At 40.8% G+C, this 22992-nt stretch overlaps 3 protein-coding genes across 7 annotated transcripts in view; 2 read left to right on the top strand and 1 right to left on the bottom strand.

Moving 5' to 3' along the window:
- septin9a (septin 9a) overlaps positions 1-22992 on the bottom strand; it is a 70501-nt gene that overhangs the window by 14653 nt on the left and 32856 nt on the right. The window contains exon 1 of one of the 5 annotated variants that reach the window (XM_070981216.1): positions 5169-5221. The exons of 3 other annotated variants lie outside the window; for them this stretch is intronic. The gene's annotated coding sequence lies outside the window, so the exon portion shown is untranslated. Of the gene's footprint in view, positions 1-5126; positions 5222-22992 lie in introns of those variants that run through there. One more of the 5 variants, XM_070981215.1, reaches the window with a different exon arrangement.
- LOC139343088 (uncharacterized) lies at positions 14670-15923 on the top strand. Its single transcript, XM_070980488.1, has 2 exons — positions 14670-15512; positions 15907-15923. The coding sequence occupies exons 1-2, from the start codon at positions 14708-14710 to the stop codon at positions 15921-15923; spliced, it is 822 nt and encodes a 273-aa protein (XP_070836589.1). The 5' UTR covers positions 14670-14707.
- LOC139343090 (uncharacterized) lies at positions 17852-22333 on the top strand. The gene is made up of 2 exons (XM_070980492.1): positions 17852-18806; positions 22266-22333. The coding sequence occupies exons 1-2, from the start codon at positions 17855-17857 to the stop codon at positions 22331-22333; spliced, it is 1020 nt and encodes a 339-aa protein (XP_070836593.1). The 5' UTR covers positions 17852-17854.

Genomic DNA, 22992 nt, shown 5'->3' on the forward strand with positions numbered 1-22992 from the left:
AAGGGGACTATTGAGTGGAGGGAGGTAAAAAGATAAGGTCAGGATAAGAGGACAGAGGAAGGAGAGTGGAATGGAGGGGGAGGGAGGAAAAAGTAAAAAAAAATGTGTGGACAAAAAGCGTTTGTGATTTATTCCACTTTTGGGCCATTCCGCACTAACTAGACACAGGCCTCCATAGAGGGATGTAAATACAAGTTAAAACCAGCTAAATATGTCCCAGTTCCTTCGCCTTTAGGAAACTGACTGAAACTACGAAGAACTATGAAGAACACAGTGACTGTGTCGTCTATGTTTAGTGATGTGGTCAAAACCACTGAGCCATGCCTCAGCTGTCCAGGGTGTTGATCTTGACAGCGTGGCGAGCAGGTCAGAGGTCATGTTCCCAGTTTAGGTTGGAAAAGAATTGCGCTGAGGTTAGTCCCTGTATGACAAACCAGCGGTCTGACCTTCTGTACAAACTGACCTGAATCACAAGAGAGGAATCCAGAGAAAGAAAAGGACTGGAAACTTGGACCAAGAGAAGCTCATAGAAGAGTGATTCACTCACTGAACACTTAAAACTCTGATTCTACAAACTCTTTCTCTTTATGTAGACACTTTTACGACGGTGTGATACTGTGCGACACAGTATTTTCTACTATTTTAATGAGCCATGATATTAAGTAATGTTTTCTTTACCAGCACTCTGCTCGAAAGAAAACTACACAATAGTCTGTAAACACTCTCAAAAAGGATGAGTCATCAAGATGATGCCAGATTTTTTTCAAGAGTGAGAATACATGAGTCCTGAAATACATGGGAATGTCAACGTAATGGATTAACTAAACAAAATTGTCCACATCTAAACAGGCAGCGACAGAGATGTTGGAAAAAGTATTCATGTTATTGTGATATTTATTTTTGCAAAACACCTCGCCCTATATTATAATGTATTCACACTGCAAATGGTAAAGGTGGATTGCAGTTTCTGGCCACAAACTTCAACAGCAGTGACTTGAAGCAGACTAGAATATAACTAGAAGATAAATGTACTCACCATGCAAAATAATATAAACAATCACTTGGAAAGTGAAGTGTCTGCGGCTGAGCCTAACACAGGTCCACCACTATGCACAGTTCCTCTTAGTGGGGAGGCGGCTTAAACGAATGGATTTTATGTCAAGTCATTCCACTATTTGTCTGGGGCTCTATGTCAAACACACATTAGTGGACTGATCCACTAAATGGGTCATGTGCATCTTTGCTCTGGTCTAAAATCTTTTTATGGAGCCCTTTTTAAAAACATCTGCTCCCTTTGACCCTTATTTACATTCCCAGAGAGGACAAAGGAGGTTTGCTGTCGACTCTCATCTTAACGTGGCTACATTTGTTTTGATGGTGACACCAATGCTTCTTCAGAAGTGTGTGGGCTGCTGCAAAATCTATTCAGTTGGCTTTTCCTAAGAAGAGGAGGCTGTACAAACACGACTGAGAAACTGCAACTGGCCAGTAAATTACATTTAACCAAGCAGCTCTCCCGCGCAGAATCAATTAGATACCCCAGACCACATAGGTTTGGGACTGACCCAGGAGAACGACATAAACACACATATACACACACAAACATTTTTCCCACCCTCTGACAGTGAATCCCTTAATAAAAGGGGGAAATTGGAGTGGTGGCAGTGCAAATATGGTCTGTTGTGTTATTAAAGTCAGAGTGTTTGTGCAGCAAGGCCTGGTTCCCAGAGTCCTCATCGTTCAGCTCTCTGGAGAAATGTGCCCTTTGACCCCTGCAGGGTCCAACTTGCTCATCGTGTCACCTGGTTCTGGACGCTGTGTGTGCGTGCATGCATATGTCTGTTTCAGATAAGTGTATGCTTTCTTCTATTAATTACATATGCGATACATCTTGTGTGCACTATACAATATTGATGGTGACATCAATATTGTGACATCGTAAAGGTGTACAGTAACTACCTGTCACTTCCTCACATACATAAACAAATGCTACTTGATCTATAACTGTTTTCACGCAGTCTTGGTACTGTGAATCTACAAGGCCCAAGTTGTAACAGTGTTAAGATGCTACCGTTACTTTGCAGAGAGTTGAGAAATGTTTGTAAATTGCTGTAATGACAGTAGAAGCCCACAGGTTTGTCTAGACTGCCAGAGGAATGTGTTCCCTCTCCACATTGCGGTGGTGCACAAGAGAGCTGTTGTCTCTCTAGGCTCTTCAATTGCACTCTAACGGCGTGTAGCTCACAAGAAAAGGGTCCTTCAACTGCAACAACGCACATTTTGCCAGGTTTAATCCACAGATTATGAAAAACAAGAGTGCCTCACTTCACCAATCCAAGTCTCATTTATTTAATTTCGACATTTAAGGAAAACAATTCCACTCCAACATTACATTCCTCACATAAGTGTCGTTGAAACTGATTGAGCTCTTAAGCCTTACAAAACAACATTATAGCCCAAACTGACTGCTAAATGTTAACCCCTAAGTGTGTTTACAGAAAAGCTAAATGAATCAAGAAGTTGACAATTTTCTGAGGCAATTTTCTTTGCAAAGAGGCAGAATAATAACTTAGCTAGCTATTACCTGCTAGTTGCTCACTGACAGGAGTTGTTAAAGTCATTAGCCAGGCTGTGGTAGCCAGCCAGTGTAGTTCTTTATCTGTGTGTGGGTCAAAGTGTATCAGTGAAATGGTTGGTTGACAGCGAGTGTGGGTCCAAAGCACCAGGGGGTTCAGGAATCTGACCTCTGTCCTCACACATACCTCACATCAGGGACAACATCAAACTCATATAAAACAAGATTTTCACATGCTGTTACATGGCCTCGAGAAATGTTTCTACATCTCTCTTTTTTTAATATCTCAAAGGCCCACTGCTATTACTGAATTCAACATCATATAACATCAGGGATGATCTTAAACATACTGCTTGAAAAAAGAAAAAAAAACAAAACTGTGATACTTTTACCAGAGGGTTCATTGCATTCACTCATTCTAAGAAGACAACTTTCTTTCAGTATTGAGGCAGGAAGGCTTAAGGTCTCCAAGGCCACTAATAAAATGTTGCTGAATGTGCACAAACACACGTCCATCATTCTATCAACAACACGACCAGCAGGAGTCCTTGGGCTCTCTGACACACTCCACAATCTATGTGTGTGTAAGGCCCATTACTCTGGTCCTTTCGAGGCGCCAGGGGCCGTATTTATGGACTGTGACTGACCCACATACAAAGCTCAAAGAGTACAACAGCAGACAATACCTTCAGAAAACCTGACTACTGACTACAATCATTTGCAAGGTCCCAAAATGAGTTTAACATGATTTTCTACAGGTTAAAGGGTCCACCACTTAAAAAAAGGACTGTCGAGGGGCAGTAAAGTTTCTGCATTTTCCTGAATGTCAACTGAATGAAAACGTTTTGTTTCTGTATGCCCATGCTTTAAAAGGACAGTGACAACAAGAACACAACATCTTACACCTCATGTTTTACAACCCTTTCTTAGAACGAACACAAAATGCCTGTGTCCATGAACTTACGCACACTGGAAAACTCAAACTTGGTGTTTGAGAATGTACAACATGTCAAGCTACAGAGAGGAAACCTTATCATTTTTAAATTACAGAGCTCCAGTTACATTCATGACATATTTTGCATTTCAAAGCCATGGTGCTGAATTCCACAGCAGATGCATAATCTTCCTGCACTGACTTACTGGTTGACTCATAACATACACAGACACACAAGATACAGAAGGTAACGGTGACCTTTTCAGCGTCCCATCAAACCCTGGTGAAAGGCCACTGTCTGTTCTCGCCTGGCAATGCACAGGGGCCACAACAGAGCTCCTTTCAACAGCTCTGTGTGTGTCAGAGTGTGTGTGTGCATGCTTGTGAGGCAAAACAGAGGCGGGTGGCTCTCTAAAAAAGGTGAAGGGCAGTTGCTGTTTTCCATTGGTTTGATATCATCAAGAGAGCAATGCCTTGTATTCCCTCAGGTCAACTGCAGGCAACAAAGCCTGCATAATACAAGGCTGAGGCTCAGCTTTGTTCTAACTGCTGCCACATCAGCCAGTTAGCCAAGAGCTCACACAATCACTTTCTCACTTAAACGCAGACAGAAAAGCAGACATGAAAAAATAAACTTACAAGAGAAACGAAACATGTAGGGGATGAACAAACCAGCTCAAACAGAACAAAAACAGAGAAAATCCTTCGACTTTGGTCAAAATTTGATACATAGCTTTTCCCACTGGAAAGGAATGACTACTTTCCACCAATTACCATTAGCGAAGAGGACTCCCTCACTGTGCTTTCCAAAGCAGAAACTAAACTGAATGGTTCCCGTCCGCACTTTGTGGAGCCTACTAACCGCATGAGTGGAGGTAACCTTTCACTTCGCTGCGCACAAACACACACACAGACACACATTTCTGAGTGTTGGCTACGTGATCTGGTAAAAGATCACTGTGGATAATGTCAGGAGGGAGGAAACATTAAAAAAGGGAATTTTTCAGAGCATTGGGGCTCAAACATGACAGATCATCCCCATGTTAATGTGTATGTGTATACATACACATTAACATGGTGTGTGTGTTTGTGTATGAGTGTGTGTCACGCCAAGACAGATTGATTACAATGCTTGCCACAGAGCAGACACTCACACATACACACCATTGTGGGGATGAAAGGCATAGGGAATGCAAAACCTGAACAATAGTAATTATGCACACACACACACACACACACACACACACACACACACACACACACACACACACACACACACACAACTGGAAAACATGCTAAATCTGAACCATGAACATTAGCATATTAAGCTTGACACTTAATTGCTAAAAACAACAGTAACACATAAAAGCACACACATAAAAGCAGCTGAGCTCCTGAGTCAAGTACAGAAAGCATGCAGAGATGTTTATCAGGCACGTGGAAACAACAGATGATCAAATCTCTTCTTTCAAGGGAGAGGAGAAACATGCAACAACAACAACAACAACAAAAAAAGAACACAACAAAGGAAAAGACATGTACTCCCTCTACTTCCAACTTCTCTCTTGCAAACACACACATACACACCCACACTCTCCTGGTATGCAAAATACTCACCGTATGTGAAGTGTGAGTATGTATGTATGGGTCGTCCCGTACCAAAGTACAGCGCTCCAGTGAGAGGCCAAACTCTGCTGTGGCTCTGGAAGCTCCCTGCCTGCCCCTCCCACCCATGCTTGTCATGTGACTCCACACACAAGGCAACAAGACACACCCACTTCCTTCAAATAACTCCACCCCAGCAAAGAAAGAAATAAAAAGCAAAAGAAACTTCCGACATGTATGCACATAAACTCTATAAAAAAGTAGAGTTTCAACGTTTTGAAAAATAAATGAGCTTAATTTAAAGTGGTGGGGTGATTAGTTGGAGAGGAAATGGCAGTGACGGTGTTTGCAAGTATCTACACTGAGGTTGACTGGAGCCTTTGGGCCAGGTGAATGTCTCTCTCCTAAGCTCTAATAATTTACAGCCCTAATTACCTGGCCTGGCCCTCTCATCTGCTCCTTAGGCTGTGCATTCATTGCATCCCTCTCATTCTTCTCACACAGACCTGCGACACATGACATCAAACTACTTTGATTGCCTTTGTCATCACATGTGTTAGTGCTCTGATCAACTTTGCTTTTAGCTTTCAAGACACTATCACACACTTGAGGGCCCCAAACTTCCGGGATATTAGTATCATCCATGGATCAGGGCTGCACAGTTTGGGAAATATTTACTGGATTATGCAATGATCTTATGTGCAACATGAGCATTTTCTCAAAAGGAGAAAATGCTAAAAAAAAAAGAAAAAAAAAAAGTCAATGATCATGGTATTGCATCATTCCTCAGGAAATGAATTGACATTTTTTGGCAACAGTGAATAACCCCGCAATAACATCCTCACAAACACATTTCTAATCAACAAAAAACATAGCTACCATTTTGTAAAAAACACTTTTATTATCACTATAAAACTATTATCAACCAACACAGCATCATTTGTGGATGCAGCCATTTGCATGACAGAGCATACAGGCTGAATTTTCCAGCATCAATATATAATGTTTAAGAGAAGTAAGACAGTGTAACGATAGCAAAACTCAAAGGTGCCTCAACAGTTGCAGATTTTTTGTTGGTCAGAAATACAGCCTTCACTTATTTTTCAAAACCTGAGAGCGAACCAATTACTTTGGCTGATTACTGTTCTTATGGGGCACGTATATTTGTATGATTAAAGAGGAGAGGAAACAGCTGTCTCCAGCCTCATAGGAAGTGTAATTATACACCAGTGCAGGGGTTTGAGTGCAACCTTACAGCCACATGAGCGCGCACACACATGCACGCACACTCACACACAAAACAGCACCTGCATTCCTCCAAATAAAGAGTCATATTTCTGACAAAGCAGGTAAAACAGGCTGGAAAGATGGATTTGTTTCTTTCATTACATAAGATTTAGCTGCCAAGATAAACCTTTCTCCCTGCACACGCTGGCACCTCATTGTCAAATACCTGCTACACCCAGTGCAAAATTTACACCATGTCCATCTAACCAATCTGAAGCATCATCACGGGTCTTCTGAAATACACCAACACACGGTATGTTAACACACAGGATATAAAAAAACCCAACACACGTACGCACAAACACAGATGGCCTTGTAAGTGTGATCAAAACCAGGTCTCACCAAATAAGGAGTTAAAATAAACCCTTGTTATACTTAGTTTTACAATGTGGGAAATGGTACATTTTCCCCAAACTCAGGGCCCCCCTGTCTTAAAACTGGTCTTTGCCTTCCCTCTTTTCATCTCCCTCTCTCTGAAACTCCACTTTATCGCCCCAATAAAAACCTGGTGTTTAAACTGGCTGAAATGTAACACTGACAGTTACTAGTGGGTTTAGAAGCTACTGGTGAGTCTGCCAGTCTCTGCTAGTTGTGCTTTTAATCACCTCAGCTCAATTTCTGTGTACTTAGCAGCATATTCTGCTGGAGTTCTTAAAGCCTAGTGTGGCCCTTTCTCACTATGCTCAGTGCAAAGTTGTCCTGTGGAAGATGAAGACATGACCATAGTCAGATGTTACAACAGCACATGTGTCAATGCAAAACAACAAATTCAGTGTGTCATAGCACACGCAGCAGCTCTAGAAACTATGTAGTGTAAGCAGACAGCTGATTTTACAGATAGTATTAAAAGGTTAAAAAAGGCGTTTTCTAAGAAATAACATTTCCCTTCTCTCCCCTTGGAAGCTTTGTCTGAAAAGACTCCTGGGTGAACCCTGCATGCATGCAGAGTGAGCCAACCATTATTTGCTTGAGCCGACATAACTTGGCGTGCTCCCTTTTTACAGAGTTGCTGCCCTGCTGGGAACGTGGCCTTCTCAGATAAAAAGATCTTAATTTTGAGGAGACGGGGGATGGAGTGACAGAAAGCCAATGGCAGCTCTGATGTTTCTAGGCTGTGCTGAGCCAAGATGGTGTCATGTATTGGCAGGCAGAGTATAGGGCTGCCTGGCTGACAGCCTTCCTTGCAGCTGTCCAAGGTCTTCCATAACACAAACATGATAGATAGAAGTAGCATGACTCACTGGGTGCATTATATTAAATTCATCACTGTCTTGTCCTTTTCCTCTGCAGAAAGTGAAGTGAATGCTAAAATTTGTTCAATTTATATATTTGATAATTGGGTCAAATTCTGCTTCAATTCTGTCTCTCTATATTACAAGAGCACCATTACATAGAAATGTTTGCATGATGCTCTTGTGCTGCCCATGTGAAAGATGTGGGTGGTGACCACAAAGAAACCAAATGTTTCCTTTGTGTTTTTTTGAATCTCTCTCTGTCTTTCCCAAAGGGAATACCACAGCCTCCATACAGGATATCAAGAGGTCTGATCTGTGTGTACGCATCTGTGTGTGTGCTATTAGAGATGTCACATGAATCCACTTCTCCGGGAAGAGCTGAGGTACTTCCCCAGTTTAGAGGACTTAGATGACTAGTAAACAAAAACAAACAGCTTCTGCAGCCTCACAACGGCTCCCAGCACTGAACCATGTCATGTGCTGTATGTATACAAACACAGAACAATCCATCTGTTCTGCTCAAGCTCCAGGACTGATATCCTCCAGGTGTGTGAGCCCAACTACCTGTGTGACAGCATCTCCTGCTGGCTACTGGTAGAGTTGCAGCAGTGCAAGTGCAGACAGCTGAACAGAGCTATGGAACATCATAGTTACACAAATTTAGCAATAACTTGTTTTACAAACAATCAAAGGGAAGGCACAGAGAGTTGGCATACTATTGATATCTCTCAACTCTTACAAAAGGATGAAATGATCACCCCTTATAGTATTGACAAAAATGTACAACACTACAATGAAAACATAAAAATACTATCAACTTCCTGTAACCAGAAGAAATGCCAGTTATTCTGGTTTCATTTGCATACAAATAGTAGCGCCTGCTTCCCCACAAACACAGCCTTCGGAGACTTGATGGTGGCACAGTAACGAGGTGAGTGCTCTTATTTTCTGAACACTACTTTTGGATTGACCATAACACAATCTCTGCCATCCATTTTTGTCATCACCCTCTCCTTTTAATTGTCTCACTTGCCAGTGGCTTCTCTAATGTGTGAGTAATGTGTTCATGTCCTTAAAGTAATACAAAAAATGACTATGTGCTGAATTTATATGCCCTTTAGTGATTTCATTCATATAGATGGATGTTCAGAGCATTTCACTTTCAACAGGGTATCTCATTCTGACTACACAATTATACAATTGTGTCAATCAATGTAGGAACTGGTTGACCCCTTCCTTGTTGCTCTGGTATTTTAGTGTAGGATATGCTGTGTGTACCCTTGTCTGAATGTAGGGGGTATGTGGACAGTAGTGATGGTGGTGGGAAGCAGGCCGTCAGAAATTTTTCCTTATGTTCAAATCCAAATGTTGACAGGTATGCTCAAAACTGCCTCTGTAGTAGTTCCTGCTACAATAGGTGTGTCCAAAGCCAGGCATACTGACGGGGCTAGTACAAACAAAACATAGGTATGGAAATGCGTAACTGGAAAAAGTTGTAATGACAAAGAAAAAAGTAGTGGCACTAAAAAATATACTACAGGCATGAAAAGAAATCTAAACTTCCACTAAGGAATGAATATGACTTTATTTGGACCAGGTATGAACAATCTTATTAATTAATTTCATTTTGATAAGTTTTGCATTCTGCTGTGTTTTTCAGAGATACTGTAAGGACAGCCTGCACTGACAATGTATTAGCTTTAAAGAACGGGAATGTACTTCAATTATGGTCTTTGTATTCTTTCTGTAGTGTTGAAAACTGTATCGGACTCTTGACGGCGGCACACAAACGAGGTGAGCTCGTATTTTCTGATCACCAGTTTTGGATTTAGCATGACATTATTTCACATCATCGATGAAGCATTTAACTCAAGCCTCCTTTGTGAGAAGCTGTTCTCAACTTTGTGTTGCTATCCCTTCAATTGAACAAGTTAACACAGAGCTTTAAAATTAATAACTTTGGAGAATACTCATTTGATTCGATTAATCCAGGCTGCTGACACAACATATCAACTTCAGATAAAATTTGGAATACATTTTTGCACAGAACGAGGACTGTAGATATTGTGCCCCATAAATAGTGAGAGACACATGTATGGATTGAGAATGTACGGTTTGGATGAATAATGCCAGCTATAACTTTTTAAATATCTATACAGGATGAAGATGTCCAGAAGAGTCATGAGTTGCTGTGTAGTGCTGTTCCTTGCCCTGACCTCTGTATCAGCTGTACACAAAAAGCTCAATTCAATCACTGATTTGAAGAAAATCAACTTCGGTCAATCGGTGCCCAAGCACAGTCTTGTGCTCCTCCACTGGTTTGCCAACGAAGTTGACATTGACAATAATGTCATATGGCTGACCTTTGACCCAAACAATCAGGATTATGGCTCACATCATTATGGCAACTATGAGGAGCTGTTGGACCCATTGCCTCAAGGAAATATCAGATACCAGTACTACACTGTTGGTAATCTCTATCAAGGCAGGTCCATGCGACTTCCATCTTATGTTGTCAATCCCCCAAGAGAGTATGTGGGAGGAAACAGGGACAGGATTATAATAAGAGTCCAGGAGCAAAACACAGGACAGGCAGCTTTGCAGAGGATTGACCAAGTGTATATCACTCAGCATTATGACACTTCTGATTATCTGTGGACAAATTATGATCCAGATCATACCTACCAGATCACTACAGACCTCTTAAGAGAAATCAGAGAGTTTTCTGTGAGAAACAACCAAATGCCACTGTGGTATCTCAGAAACCGCTTTCAAAGTCATGCTGATGGTAACCGCATCAGAAACACATGGGGTAACCTTGCTTGTCTTGGACTGTTCTTGTTTATTGTGATCGAGGAGAAATACTCCTCCAACCAACCCAACAACAGACCAGGAAACAACAATCCAGGAAACAACAACAACAGATGGGAAATCAACAATAGACCAGAAATCTACTACAGACCACAAGCGTACAACAGACCAGAAATCTACAACAGACCACAAGCGTACAACAGACCAGAAATCTACAACAGACCAGACCACTGTGGTGATTTTGCTTCAGTGATGTGCTTTTTGTTTATTTTATTAATTATAATTTTGTTCAATCTATTTGCAAACAAGTGACAAGAAATGAGGACGACCAATGTTCCTACATATTGTCTAAACCAAGGTGTGATGGTGGTGCATTAAAACATGAAACCAGCACGACTCATAAGTCAATTTGGAATCAGGCAGATATGTATGCCAGGACAGTGACTTTAAATTTTGGTACTGAAAACAAAACCTAAACTGAAAAAGGAAACACTGGTTTTGAAACAACTGCATTGACACTGAAAGATGTATTGGCACTGAAAAATAAGAAAGTACAATAAAAGTATAACAACCCCGATTCCAAAAAAGTTGGGACACTGTCTAAAACATAAATAAAATCAAATGTGTTAACTTGCTAATCCTTTTGACAATTAATCAAAAACAGCACAAAGACATTATATTTGATGTTTTATCTCAACTTCACTGATTTTTGTAAATATCTGCTTATTCTGATTTGATGTCAGCAACACATTTCAAACATGTTGGTACAGAAGCAACAACGGACTGGAAAAGTTGTGGAATGCTCCAAAAACACCTGTTTGGAACATTCCACAGGTAAACAGGTTCATTGGTGACAGGTGATAGTATCATGGCTGGGTATAAATGGAGCATCCTGGAAAGGCTCACTCATTCACAAGTAAGGATGGAGCGAGGTTCACCACTTTGTGATCAAATGACTGTATAAAGGATATTACTACATGGGTTCAGGAACACTTTAAAACCTTTGCCTGTAACCATAGTTTGTTTTTAAATGATTGCATTCTGTTTTTATTTCCATTTCTGGTTTACTTTTTAACAGTCAATCTTGTAACTTTTTTGTCTTCATGTCAGTCTTTTTTAGTGTATTCACTAATTTTTTTTTTACATAGACAATTTCTATTGATTGACAGCGGATTTCAGTTTTAATTTTCTGTAATTGTTTTGGTGTGGAGGGGAGGGGTTTGAGGGGCGGGTAAAGGACCATGTGATTCCATGTAATTTGCATAGAATGGAGGCTGGCCTGGCTCCATAGTTAAAACACTTCAGCACCCCTGAACAACAGTCGAAGGCTGCTCTGTTGTTCTGTTGTATGCTTTGTTTTGCCTCCTTATATTTCATTTTAGCCCTGCAATTGACTCTGTTCAGGGTGTACCCCCGCCTCTCGCCAATTGTAGCTGGGATAGGCTCCAGCCCCCCGCAACCCCGAAAGGGATAGGCGGTATAGATAATGGATGGATGGATGTTTCATTTTACTGTGTACTATATTAGCATTTTTTTGTATATTTTGTTCAGTTATGACTGAGATATAGACTTTGGTATAACATGCTTGAGATTAAAGGCCAAATACTTCAAATCAACCATCTCAAACTGTGTGCTATGAAGAGCTGAGAGTCTTCAGGGTTTCAGACTTACAGAGTCATTCAACTTTATTCAGACTATAGGACCAGAGTAATAAATATAAGTGATCAGCACATCTTTTTCAACGAAGAGGAGGAGGTGATCAGTGAATTAAGGTGATGAGTGTTTGCTTAGCCTGAAAACTTGCAGACTTTGTCCAGCATGGAAACATTTGAGACAGCTGCTGTATAACACTTTGGGGTTGGACTTTGCCTGCTTACAAAACTACTAAAACATCACAAAAGATCAAATGGGAAGAATGTAAATTGCTCTGATAGATAAATGACACAGATTAGTGAAAGGTTTTCTGGTATGATATGGACACCCTGCACTGATAATGCATGAGCTTTAAAGAACAGGGGCCTCATTTATAAAACTTGCTTACGCACAAAACGGGGCTTGAAAGTTGCATACGCAACTTCCTACGCAAAGGTTGTAATTTATAAAAATAAACTTAGCGTGAGAATGTGCGCACTGGTACGCCAAATTTGATGCTTGCGTACAAACATTTTGGAGACGGGGGGAACTGGCGGTGCAGATGGTGAGGTGGTGAATTGAAGCCAGATTGATCTCATACATTTAATGTCATCACATATCAGACTTATAGACCCACGTAATCATAAACACCCAAGTCTGCAGTGTTATAGATGTGTTCCTTTAGTGAGCCGTTAGGCCTACTACTGTGGCTGTACTACTACTACTGTACTAATGCTCATATATCATACTTCCATCTTCAAATGATACAGAGTGGTGGATGGCACTGATGGATTAGTATTAATTGTGACAAGGTGTGTAACAATCATTCAATTTGCTGAGTAAGCATATAAATAGTGCGGTGACACTCGTGCGTAATGCTGCACAATGGATGCGCTGGCACTGCTGGAAGATCACGCAAATGGTAGGATCAGGATGGAGAGAAGATTTAGGCACCACGGAAATTTCCTGGCCCATGATGATGACTGGCTAATAAGCCGATTTAGATTCCTTAGAGCGGTGCTCTTGGATCTATGTGCTGAACTGAGCCCAGTGTTAGATAGACCCACCCGCTGGAACTGCGCCATCCCGTACCAAGGATCGAGGCTATCTTTGTGTCCAGCAGTGTGGACTCGGGTGTGCCCTTGCCCCCACCAGTAGCAGATGCGCTTCGACGGTACCATGCCACTTTCTTCTTGGCCTCCACCTTCACATCCGTTCACTTCTTTTAAATTTCTACCACAGATCGCTCTGTGACACTGGAGCTATTCACTGCGGTGACGACGTGCTAACACTCTTTATTTTTTTTAATTTCATTCATGATGCCATTACTGTGACCACCAAACAAAATATACTTTCTGGCCTCCACCTCACCCACAAGCACCTCGATTTCAGTCTCCTTAAAATTTCTTTTTCTTTTCTCTGCCATGATCGAACGTAAAATGCCATTGATCAGCAGGCATATTTATATGCAAAGACATTCATGAGGTACTCTGCATTGACCATTCATGGTAAAATGTGGGTGCGTTGGGGGCGGGATGTGAGGTGAATCCACCTGCGCAATCTTACTGGTGGAGTGTGATTTATAAAGGGAAAATTGTGTGCAGGTGTGAGTACGCACGGAAATCCGAAATTTTTTTGGCGTACGCCATTTTCAGCTTTTGGGCGTACACACACTTTTAGTGTGGATTCTACGCAATGTTTTATAAATGAGGCCCCAGGAATGTACTTCAATTATGGTCTTTGTATTCTTTCTGTAGTGTTGACAATTGTATATGTTTATTAATCTATACTGTGTCAGCCAGATCCATGTCAATTTCAAGAAAACTGGATGAGCACAAGTTCGATGTGTCAAATCATGAAGGTTAAGCATACTATTGATATCTGGTGCTATCAACAAATTAGTACTGGTCAAACATTGTTTTTTAACTGCTTAGATTTTGCACTGAATTGGCATGTTGTGATGTAGTAATAACCTTAAATGTCTTCAAAAACAGAGTCTTTAAAAAGTTTCAACTACTTTGAACCAGAATTTGTGCTAATACTCCTAAAAAGGGATGAAGATATCCCCCTTTATGGACGTGAAAATATTGAATAAATCAGTACTAACCTTTAAAAAACTGGATGTCCTGGTGACCCAGAGGTCTAAAACCACTATGTTAAACAGCTAAAGCGCCAGCAGTGCTTCTTTCGGTTTCGTTTCCAGAGAAAAAAAAGTAACTTCCTCTCTCACAAAAACACAGACATCAGTTTCTTGACGGCAGCACACAAACAAGGTGAGCTTGCATTTTCCGATCACTAGTTTTGGATTTAGCATGACATTATTTCACATCATTGATGAAGCATTTAACTCAAGCCTCCTTTGTGAGAAGCTGTTCTCGTCCTTGTGTTACTATCCCTTCAATGCAACTGAACAAGTTAACACAGAGCTTTAAAATTAACAACTTTGGAGAACTCATTTGATTCGATTAATCCAGGCTGCTGACACAAAATATCAACTTCAGACATTTTTGCACAGAACGAGGACTGTAGATGTTGTCCTCCCTAACTAGTGAGAGACACATGTATGGATTGAGAATGCACGGTTTGGATGAATAATGCCAGCTATAACTTTTTAAATATCTATACAGGATGAAGATGTCCAGAAGAGTCATGAGTTGCTGTGTAGTGCTGTTCCTTGCCCTGACCTCTGTATCTGCTGCACACAAAAAGCTCAAATCAATCACTGATTTGAAGAAAATCAACTTCGGTCAATCGGTGCCCAAGCACAGTCTTGTGCTCCTCCACTGGTTCGCCAACGAAGTTAACATTGACAATGATAATGTAATATGGCTGACCTTTGACCCAAACAATGAAGATTATGGCTCACATCATTATGGCAACTATGAGGGGCTGTTGGACCCACTGCCTCGAGGAAATATCAGGTACTACACTATTGGTAATCTCTATCAAGATGTGTCTGTGCGACTTCCATCTTATGTTGTCAATCCCCCAAGAGAGTATGTGGGAAGAAACAGGGACAGGATTATAATAAGAGTCCAGGGCAGGAACACAAGACGGGCAGCTTTGCAGAGGATTGACCAAGTGTATATCACACAGCATTATGACACTTCTGATTATTTGGGGACGCCTTACGACCCAGATCATACCTACCAGATCACTACGAACCTCTTAAGACAGATCAGAGAGTTTTCTGTGAGAAACAACCAAATGTCACTGCTGTATCTCAGAAACCGCTTTCAAAGTCATGCTGATGATACCAGCATCAGAAACACATGGGGCAACCTTGCTTGTCTTGGACTGTTCCTGTTTATTGTGATCGAGGAAAAGTACTCCCTCAACCAACGCAACAACAGACCAGGAAACAACAATCCAGGAAACAACAACAACAGACCACAAAACAACAGCAGACCACAAAACAGACAAAATCACTGTGGTGATATTGCCTTGATGTGCTGTTTTTTTATTTTATTCATTCTAATTTTGTTCAGTCTATCTGCAAGTAAATGACAAGAAATGACAACGACCAATGTTCCTACATATTGTCTAAACCAAGTTGTGACGGTGGTGCATTGAAACATGAAACCAGCACAACTTAAAAGTCGATTTTGAATCAGGCAGGTATGTATAGAGACAGACAATCTTGTAATTTTTTTTCTTCTTCATGTCAGTCTTTTAAGTGTATTCACTAACTTTTTTTCTACATCGACAATTTCGAGTGACAGTGGTTTTCAGTTTCAATTCTTTGTCACTACTGTATGTCTAGTTTTGCCTCCTTAGGTTTCATTGTATTATGTGCTATATTGGCTGTTTTTGTAAATTTTGTTCAGTTAAGACTGAGATATAGAATCTGTATAACATGCTTGCAATTTAAGGCTAAATACATCAAATCACCCATCTCAAACTGTGTGCTATGAAGAGCCGAGAGTCTTGAGGGTTTCAGTCTCACTGAGTCATTCATTCAACTGAAAACCTCCAGACTTTCACCAACATGGCACTGTTTGAGGCAACTGCGGACTGTGGACTTTACCTGCTTGGAAAAATTACAGAAACATCTCAAAGGATCGAATGTACAGAATATAAATTGCTCTGATGGATAAACGACAGATTAGTGAAAGGCTCTCTGTTCTGATAAGGACTGAATGCACTGATAATGTATTAGCTTTAAAAAGCAGGAGTGTACTTCAATTGTGGTTTTGTATTCTTTTTGTACTGTTGAAACTGTGTGCATTTCTAAAATTAAACTGTGTCAGTCAGACCAACCTCAGTGTTTTTAATGTCAAGAAAACAGGATGAGCATATGTTAGATGTGTCAAATCATGAAGACAACCTTAACTATTGCTGATTCTACAGACAATCACAGCAGAGGCACGTGCAGAGTAAAGCATACTACTGATATCTTGTGTGATCAGCCTTGAACAACAAATTAGTACTGGTCAAACATTGCTTTTTACTGCCTAGATTTGTCAATTGTTGAACTTGCATTTTGTGACAAAAGGTTCTTAAAAAAGTTTTGGCTACTTTGAACCAGAATTTGTACTGAGACTTAAAAAAAAGATTAAAATATCGAAGTCTATGGATGGGAAAATATTAGAAAAATCTGTATTAACCTTCAAAAAAACTGGGTGCCTTGGTGACCCAGTGAAAACCACCACATACTTGGATAAAATCTAGTTGGAGATCTTTTGTTGCAGCTCATCCTCATCATTCAACACATAATTTCTGGCACACACTACTGTGTTCTGACAAGTAAAGGCAAAATAACAAACTCACCACATTTATGAGGTCGATATCAGCATGAAAGACGTCAAAGAACAACAATTTGACAACAATATACCTGACAATATTTCACTCTACTTTAAAGCAATTGTCCCCAAAATTTGGTGATGACGAGCTGTGGAACATAAGGGTACGACATTTTATAGAAGAACAATAAGCTAGTTATGAAGACAGTCATGGTAAATATATGATGACAGTAAATATTGAACAGTGACCTTCAATGGAAATTACAACAACAATACAATGAAATTTTGAATTAAGGAATGGAAAACATAATAATACGAATATATGAGGCACTACAACAAATCTTGTTGTGCCTCACCCTGCAGTGCATTAGAGACACTCTTGTAATACTTCCTGTAACCACCAGCCAGGCTTGCATTGCTAGTTTCATTTCCAGTGAAAAGGTAAGTGAGCCACAGTTGCTCTCACACAAACACAGAGATCAGATCGAACCGATCACATATTTGATGGCAGCAGACTAACAAGGTGAGCTCTCTTATTTCCTGATGCCTAGTTTTGATTTACCATGACTTTTTCAAATGACTGGTGAAGCATTTAATCTTCTTTGTGAGAGTTCTCTCATATTTGTGTTAGTATCCCTCAAATGTTGTCTGTGGAGATTTCGTAATTAAGAAGCAGTAACTTTGGTTGATAGTCACTTATTAACTCAGGCAGCTGGAGCCTCATATTCACCACAGATAAACTTTGGAATACATTCTTTGCACAGAAAGAGGACTGTCCCACAACTCTTACTTTACAGTATGAGCATGAGGAAAGATGTGTTTCAGTGTTCATATGACCACCTGACTATTGTTTTAAGAAAGAAAAAAAAGAATGAAAAATCTTTCAGATGTTAAAATGCCATAGTTTCACATTTTTTAAAACATGGAAAGAATCAGACGCATCTCTAGTAAGAGACACATGTATGGATTGAGAATGCACGGTTTGGATGAAGAATGCCAGCTATAACTTTTTAAATATCTATACAGGATGAAGATGTCCAGAAGAGTCATGAGTTGCTGTGTAGTGCTGTTCCTTGCCCTGACCTCTGTATCTGCTGCACACAAAAAGCTCAAATCAATCACTGATTTGAAGAAAATCAACTTTGGTCAATCGGTGCCCAAGCACAGTCTTGTGCTCCTCCACTGGTTCGCCAACGAAGTTAACATTGACAATAATAATGTCATATGGCTGACCTTTGACCCAAACAGGGATTATGGCTCACATCATTATGGCAACTATGAGGAGCTGTTGGACCCACTGCCTCGAGGAAATATCAGATACCGGTACTACACTGTTGGTAATCTCTATCAAGATGTGTCTGTGCGACTTCCATCTTATGTTGTCAATCCCCCAACAGAGTATGTTGGAGGAAACAGGGACAGGATCATAATAAGAGTCCAGGATCAAAACACAGGACAGGCAGCTTTGCAGAGGATTGACCAAGTGTATATCACACAGCATTATGACACTTCTGAAGATCTGGGGACACGTTATGATCCAGATCATACCTACCAGATCACTACGAACCTCTTAAGACAAATCAGAGAGTTTTCTGTGAGAAACAACCAAATGCCAATGTTGTACCTCAGAAACCGCTTTCAAAGTCATGCTGATGATACCAGCATCAGAAACACATGGGGTAACCTTGCTTGTCTTGGACTGTTCTTGTTTATTGTGATTGAGGAGAAATACTCCTCCAACCAACCCAACAACAGACCAGGAAACAGCAGACCAGGACACAACAGACCAGTAAACAACAGACCAGGAAACAACAGACCAGGAAACAACAAACCAGGAAACAACAGACCAGGAAACAACAGACAAGGAAACAACAACAACAGACGGGAAATCAACAGCAGACCAGAAACCTACAACATACCAGAAATCTACTACAGATCAGAAATCAACAACGGACCAGAAAACAACACCAGATCAAAAAATAGATGTCGATGCGCTTTGGCGATCTGCTGTTTTTTTGTACTTCTTTCAGTTATATTGGCAATTGTTTTGTACATCTACTTTACAAAAGGCTTTGTCTAAACCAAGGTGTGAGGTGGTGCTTAGAAAGGAAGATGAAGACCAGTACCACTTATAAATCGGCTGGGAACAATGAATCGAGCACTTATGCATGGAGCCAGGACAGTGACCTTAAATTTTGGCACTGAAAACAAAACATTGGTATCGAAACACTTGCACTTACAATCTTATTTTGATATTTTTTGCAGTCTGTGACAATCTTGTGATTTCTTTTCTTCGTGTAAGTCTTCTTTTGGGTGGAGGGGAGGAGCAAGGAGAGTATGCCGATACACTTGTGATGAAAAGCCACCAATTAAAACAGCTCCTCTCAATCTGTGTGCCAAGAAGGGCTGAGAGTCTTCAGAGTTTCAGTCTTACCTTGTCAGTCATTCAATTTTATTTAGACTGCAGGTGGCTACGTTTGCATGGATGCTAATAATGTGATTATAATACGATTAAGGTTCTGTGGTCTGTTCAGGACAACCTTCACTGATAAAGTATTAGCTTAAAAAAATCAGGAGTATATTTTACTTATGGTTTTGTGTTTCTTATGTAGTGTTGAAAATTGTGTTATTAAACTGTAATGTATCAGTCAGACCCTGTCCATGTATCTGTTGGTGCTTTTTTTTTTAAGTTCAAGGAAACTGGATGAGCACGTTAGATGTGTCGAATTATGAATATAGGTGAGTGTCTGTGTTTTGTAACAGCATGTATGCCTCATGCAAAACACACACCCACACACAGATTAACAATTTATCAGCAAAACCATTTCCATCCCTTGTGACATGCACAAGTCCTTGTTTCTAGCCAAGTCCCAGGCAGGCTTATCAAAAGGCCTTTATGTTTGTGTGAAAGAGATGAATACTGTTGTAATGCGGTGAAACTAGGATAGCACTCAGCAGGCCAGCACAAGACCCAGCAGATCATAAGATAATGAGTCACCACTAAAAACTGTTGCAGATTCAGCTTTAAGAAAATACTAATCAAACGTTCCGCTCAAGAGTGATGGAGTTCAGAGCCAACTGTTAATGACAAACAGGCTCTGCTGCTTGAAAAAAAAGCTGACACACTTAATCGCCTATGCATAACATTTTCTCAAGTTGTGAAGACATGTTTTGTTTGATAACCAGGTCAATGCGGAGGAAAAACACCTTATTTCTGTCCCAAAATATTATGATTAATCTATTCTAAAAAGTGACATAAATTCTTCTTTTTATGTTCTTTCACATTTCAAACATTAGAGTAGCTCAACAACAGGATTGTGTTTGATGCAAGAATGTTATTTGCACATTGTGAAATGGATTATGTTGACATTCTGGTCTTGCAAGTGCTGTGTGTGGGCTCGGGCTCACACACACACACACACACACACACACACACACACACACACACACACACACACACACACACACACACACACACACACACACCTTTATATAAAGTGAAAATAAAGTGGTCTTGACCTTTGTGATCTTTATTTCACTATGAAATTTGATGTAAGCAGAATCAGAATTGGCTTTATTGGCTAATGTGTACACATACAAAGTTAAAGTAGCTTTAATCACTTGAGCCTTATTTATCAGCATTAATTATTGTTCAGACCGACACAGACCTAAAGCTTTACTACTGTGTTGTCTAAATGTAGAGGTGAGAAGATGAAACATGAAACTAGAAGTTCAGTTTTAAGCGTTACTTGACACCAAGACACAGCACAAATTGGAAAGTTAAGTCAAATAACATTAGCACAATGCTACATGATACACACTACAAGATGTATTGTATTTGTGTAAAGGTGTCTCACCCTGCCTTGTCTTACCATGCCGACCTCTGAGCAAGGGGCTTACTTTGCCTAAGCAAGCGCACACATCAATATCACCACCAGGAAATACCTGCAAATCCATCATCTTGCTATCCTTTTACTTTCACATGTGTTTGGATCACAGCCCGTCAGGGATCCATACTCCACAAGTCAGTCTTCCTTATTTAATTTCAGCCAAGTTTATGCTTGCAAAGTAAAAGTGCCTCTTCCCAGATGTTAAGTTGACTCCGTAATGTGTATCATAGTGGCCAAGACAAAATAAATCAAGGTCAAGGCATGGGACAGGAAACTAAAATGAGCAGTGTACAGAATGAATGGATGTGTGTGTCTGTCTGTCTGTCTGTCTGTCTGTACACAACATGAGATCATATCCTGTTGAAACACCACAAGACTGGATACAGCTGCTCATCATTATAGCCAACAAATCAACCAAAACAGAGCATGTCATTACAGCACCTTGTGCTTTACAGCCACCACAAAAACGACCAGCTTATCGTTTATCAGCATGTTCATCAGTCACCCTCCCCTGGGCGAGACATTCTTAACCTTGTCATCTCTGTGAGGATGAATGTACACACGAGACGCAAATGCACAAAGGGCCACGAGGCAGGTACAGCCTAGTGAAATATCACATGAGCCCTCAAGCAATAATCTAATGGGCCACACAAAATGTCTTCACCAGTGTCCCACCGGATACAGGGCTGAAACAAGCAACAGCAGAAGTAAACAACAGAGATATACAGTACAGTAAACTGAACACATTCCCAGTTTTCCCTTCTAAAAACTACAAAAAATATTTATGGAAAAATAACTACTTAGAAAAAGATATTCTCTGAATATATCTGTGCTGTGTGTACTTATTGAGGAAATGGAAAGTAAATTGTAGTTTTAGGCACGTCGTCAAAGCAGTGTGGTCTGTCGGTCTAGTTTTACTCCCAAATGGCTGGAGGTTTAAGTGGGCTTTTCTCATTTTGTTTTCTCCCTGCAGACAGACTTTACAAGAAATCGTGCTTTCTTTCTCACATGCTTTACGCCTCTCTCCATTTTTCTCCCTCTTCTCTTCTGCCCACTGACCTCTCTCTCTCTCTCTCTCTCTCTCTCTCTCTCTCTCTCTCTCTCTCTCTCTCTCTCTCTCTCTCTCTCTCTCTCTCTACCTCCTATCTGTTCCTCATTTCTTCCCAAGCTTCTTTCTAGGGCCTCCCTCCCTCCCTCCCTCTGCATGCACGGCTGAGCAGGAAGGTGGTAATCTGAGCCAAACGTGGCAGAAGTTGAGACTTAATCTGCTCACTTTTCACTTTCCTTCCTTTTCCTTCTTTCCCTTCTACTCACACAAGGCCACATTTCAGATATTCAGCACATATATTTGTTGACTCACCAACTGATTCACTAATACTGTGGTAGCTAGGAATCTATAGACAAGAAATGTCCTCAGCAAGGGGCAGATATAAAATTTAATACCTAGCTGTGTGCAAAGGAAGTGCGGTGAATAGACAGAGACACAGAGAGGCAACACACAGCATAAAAAGTGGAAATTGGAGGCTTTCTATTTTTATGTTTTACGACCTCCAGATTTGGAATGTATCACCTCCCAGCCGCCTACGCCTGGATACTACTCAGCCAGTGAGAGGAACCAATGAGCACAGCTGTCTCCAGATAACAGTGTTACTTACACACACACACACACACACACACACACACACACACACACACACACACACACACACACACACACACACACACACACACACACACACACACACACACACACACACACACACACACACACACACACACACACATACATACCATGGTAAAGATGAGCTACACTAATATGATAAGGGTAAGGGAAGAAACCACTACAAATAACCTGCAAAGCCACTGCATACAAACCAGCCTCAATTACCACATATATTCCCACTAAAATGACACCCAATTCCGAGCTCAAACTCTAATGAACTCCCTAACTCCCAGTCTTGCACACTGTGTGAGTCATTACACTCCACGGTAGCAAAGAAACAGGCGAAATAAACACACTGACAATTTAGGTATTCCATCCATCCATTGTCTATACCCGACTATCCCTTTTCGGGGTTGCAGGGGGGCTGGAGCCTATCCCAGCTGTCAACGGGCGAGAGGTGGGGTACACCCTGAACTGTTCGCCAGTCGATTGCAGGGCAACATGTACAAACAAACAACCATTCACGCTCACACTCATACCTAAGGACAATTTAGAGTCACCAGTTAGCCTAATGAGCATGTTTTTGGTCTGTGGGAGTAAGCCGGAGTGCCCGGAGAG

This window comes from Chaetodon trifascialis, chromosome 15 (assembly GCF_039877785.1).
Source record: "Chaetodon trifascialis isolate fChaTrf1 chromosome 15, fChaTrf1.hap1, whole genome shotgun sequence".
NCBI lineage: Eukaryota > Metazoa > Chordata > Actinopteri > Chaetodontiformes > Chaetodontidae > Chaetodon > Chaetodon trifascialis.

Coding starts and splice junctions, on each gene's coding strand:
- LOC139343088 (XM_070980488.1), top strand. CDS start 14,708: ATGAAGATGTCCAGAAGAGTCATGAGTTGCTGTGTAGTGCTGTTCCTT.
- LOC139343090 (XM_070980492.1), top strand. CDS start 17,855: ATGTCCAGAAGAGTCATGAGTTGCTGTGTAGTGCTGTTCCTTGCCCTG. Junction 18,807..22,265: donor CACCAGATCAAAAAATAGAT/GTCGATGCGCTT, acceptor TACGACCTCCAG/ATTTGGAATGTATCACCTCC.